The following is a 3,842-nucleotide window of genomic DNA, read 5'->3' as shown; positions in this document are numbered from 1 at the left end:
TATGTCTATACATTTTTGTATATAATATATAATATATATGAAGTGTTCCTTCATTGTTTGCAGACCAAGTGCAGTGTAACGGCACAGAGCAGCCTCCTGTGATCGAGCTGCAGGCTGTCAACGGACACGGGACCCCCTTACTGGACAAACATGGCGCCGGACTCAACGGCAGAGAGGACTGATGGGTCACGTGGGATCACGTGGGGGTCACGTGGGGTCACGTGAGGTCAGGACAATCGTCTGTGTCCGAGGAGACACTACAGGCTCGTGTGTGTCAGGATAACTGTCTGGCTGTAAGAAGGCACGTTACTCACTGGCTTATATTGTCAATGTATGAGTACACTGTTTTTGTACGAGTACTACACACAACATGCGTGCGCCAGAAATAATGTCAATGTATGACTACACACTACACGCGCGTGTCAGGATAACTGTCTGTACGAAGACTCGTTACTGGCTTGTACTGTCAATATATGGGTACACTGTCCTTGAGCGAGTACTACACACTACACGCTTGTGTCAGGATATGTCAGTAAAACAGTACACACTACATGCATGTGTCATGAGAAATGTCTATGTCGTATGAGTACACACTACACGCCTATTTCAGGAGAAATATCTGTGTAAGAGTACATACTACATGCTTGTGTCAGGAGAAATGTCTATGGACGAGAACCCACTACACACGTGTGTCAGGAAAAATGTCTTTGTATGAGAACACACTACACGTGTATGTCAGGAATAAGTGTCTGTGTATGAGTACACACTACATGCGTGTGTCAGGAGAAATGTCCTTGTTCAAGTACACACTACACACTTGTGTCAGGAAATGTCAGTAAAACAGTACACACGACACGCGTGTGACAGGTGAAATGTCTATGTATGAGTAAACACTACACGCCTGTGTCAGGAGCAATGTCTATGTATGAGCACACACTACACGCCTGTGTCAGGACATGTCAGTAAAACAGTACATACTACACGTATGTGTAAGGAGAAATGTCTATGAGTACACACTACACGCGTGTGTCGGAAGAAATGTCTATGTATGAGTACACACTACACGCATGTGTCAGGAGAAATGTCTATGTACGAGAACACACTACACGCGTGTGTCAGGAATAAATGCCTGTGTATGAGTACACACTACACGCGTGTGTCAGGAATAAGTGTCTGTGTATGAGTACACACTACACGCGTGTGTCAGGAAAAATGTCTGTGTATGAGTACACACTACACGTATGTGTCAGGAGAAATGTCTATGTATGAGAACATACTACACACGTGTGTCAGGACTTGTCAGTAAAACAGTACACACTACACGCATGTGTTAGGAGAAATGTCTATGTACGAGGACACACTACAAGCCTGTGTCAGAAATAACATGCGTCTGTGTACGAGAGCAACACACTACACGTCTATACTGGCAAAGTAGCGGTCAGGCGCTTCGCCCTCACACGCAGGGTATTCGAGTTCGATTCCCGAGTGGGGAGAATTTTAATTGGAGTCTTTCTGCTGGTAGCCTATGTTGTATTCCTCTCAGCCTGGGTTGGCTCTCACAGGCAGGGTGAAAGTCGGTCTCCTTATTATGGTCGCTTTTAAGGACAAGCGGGCTAACCCAGATTTCGGGGCTTTCTAGACATCTTGACCTACACCAAAAGCGGGCATTTCCCTGCCTATAGGTGAAGTTTGATTTCATTGGTGTATATATTTGTTTTGTTATAGAGAAAACTCTCCTTGTCTTTTATAGAAATTGAACAAGAGTCCAAAAATTTAACTTTGATTTTCTCAAAACAGCATTTTTTCGGGATAGGCCACTTGCGCTTAAAAGCGACCATAATGATCTAAGTTGTGGCTACGGAGGTATCAAAACACCTACATAAAAAAACAACTCAAACTTTTACTTATTGTTGCTATCATGACATAGAAAAACATTATTATTATTATCTCTTACACGCTTTACATGGGAAATGATAAGGAATTTTCTGTCGTCTCGAACCACCGACAAGATGGCTGTCGTCGACAAGCTGTCTATCTGTTACAAGCACAGAGAAAACGAACTTATTTTTAACCCTATCCGTACTTCGTAATAATAATAATAATAGATAGCATTTGTATAGCGCAAATCCCCACTCAACAGCAAACTCTATGCGCTTACCAATCTATACTATTACCCCAGCAGACCTGAAAGCATTCTGAAACAACCTCAACTTCTTGGGAAGCATACAGTGCAAGCAGTACTTAATTTTTATATCGTATCCATACAACAGGGGGAACTCTGTGCCATCACTTTCTAAAGAGGAAATTAAACTCGTTAATCCGATCCGTACGCTATGCAAAGCGGTCTGTCAAAATGATTTTTCTTTTTTTTTTTTGAAATACTGAAAATTTCAAAGAGATGTTCGTACTAGAAGTATTCTAAAATGTGAAGAATACAACCGCAGGTGTAAAAAAATGACCCCAGGGCGTACGGATTGGGTTAAATAATGATAGAGGGAAACCGGTGTTAACTACTTTACAAATTTAAACTAGATCTAGATCTATACCTAAATTATACAGTCTCTTGTTTGTTTGTTTTCTTCAAAATTTAGGATATGGTTTTCTACCAAGTAGTTTGTGAGAATATTATGCCACCCATGCGTAGATAAAGAAAGTGAAATTTAAAAAAAAGAATTTCAAAGTTTTTGAGCTTAGAACATCTGAAACGCTGGCCGACGTAGTTGTTTGTTTCTGAGGGCGCTTTGAACAACAAGCCTTTGCCTGTTTGCAAACACCAACTGTTGATTCTCTTCTCTGACTGTTGACTCGTTTGCCTGATTGTCGACTCTCTACTCTTTGGTTGCTGACTCTCTACCATTTGATTGTCGACTCTTCACAACTTGATTGTCGACTCTCTACCATTTGATTGTCGACTCTCTCCTGCCTGATTGTCGACTCTCGACCATTTGATTGTCGGCTCTCTCCTGCTTGATTGTCGACTCTCTCCTGCTTGATTGTCGACTCTCTACCACATGATTGTCGACTTTATACCATTTGATAGTTGGCTCTCTCCATAGGAGGTTATAAAACAATAATTATTATTGTAACGCCCCTCATCCCTTCCCTTGAGTGCTCATTCTCTCCCCGGACTGTTGGTTCTCCCATTTGACTGATATGTGGGAAATAAAAGAGAGTACTTTCTATTCTCCACCTTATGGAGCCCCTGAGCTCTGGTTGATTTCTGAAAGTGCTGCTCGTCCGCTACATCAAAAGATTGACATTTTCAACGCATCTAGCACACATAGGCTATATCAAACAATAAATATTCACATCTTTACTGTTAATTTTGGCATAATTATCTGATTCTGGGTTTTTTAGTTTTAGTAGAGGTTTTACTGCGCTCGCAACTGCATAAGGTCATATGAGCGCCAATCTGATTCTGTGTTTCTCTAATGTTGAATATATTTGAATCGGCAGTGTTGTTGTTAGCATAATTCATATATTTTGTATTGCGTTTGTAGCTTCAGATTGTTTTGTATTCAGAGATTGGTCTTCTCTGAGTCTCAATGGCCCAAAACATTTATTTCCTCAAGAGTTCAAGATTCACACACATACTTGTAGTTTGCAATATAGATGTTTTCTTGGATGAACACACACAATAAATAAACACACGCATATGTACTCACATATGCTCACCCATATTATGTATTATACAATGTACACACACACACTTCCCTCACACATCCTCTCTTCCACACACATCTGTGCTCATTATACTTCATCGAACTGCAGATCACACAACTACTACGGACAATCGTAATTGAAAGGCTTCTTACACCCAATGACACTGCCACTGGGATTCA

At 41.1% G+C, this 3,842-nt stretch overlaps 1 protein-coding gene across 1 annotated transcript in view; it reads left to right on the top strand.

Annotated features, from left to right (window-relative positions):
• Positions 1-1,658, top strand: part of LOC101858107 (corticotropin-releasing factor receptor 1) — a gene marked incomplete at its 5' end in the record, with an annotated part of 19,928 nt that extends 18,270 nt beyond the window's left edge. Inside the window, 1 exon segment of the mRNA XM_035969898.1 lies at positions 64-1,658. Coding sequence (XP_035825791.1) covers positions 64-182 — 119 coding nt within the window.
• Between the last annotated feature and the right edge of the window lie 2,184 nt (positions 1,659-3,842).

Source organism: Aplysia californica, unplaced genomic scaffold (genome assembly GCF_000002075.1).
Source record: "Aplysia californica isolate F4 #8 unplaced genomic scaffold, AplCal3.0 scaffold00193, whole genome shotgun sequence".
In the NCBI taxonomy this organism is placed as follows: Eukaryota; Metazoa; Mollusca; class Gastropoda; order Aplysiida; family Aplysiidae; genus Aplysia; species Aplysia californica.
This window is presented reverse-complemented; position numbering and strand designations above follow the sequence as displayed.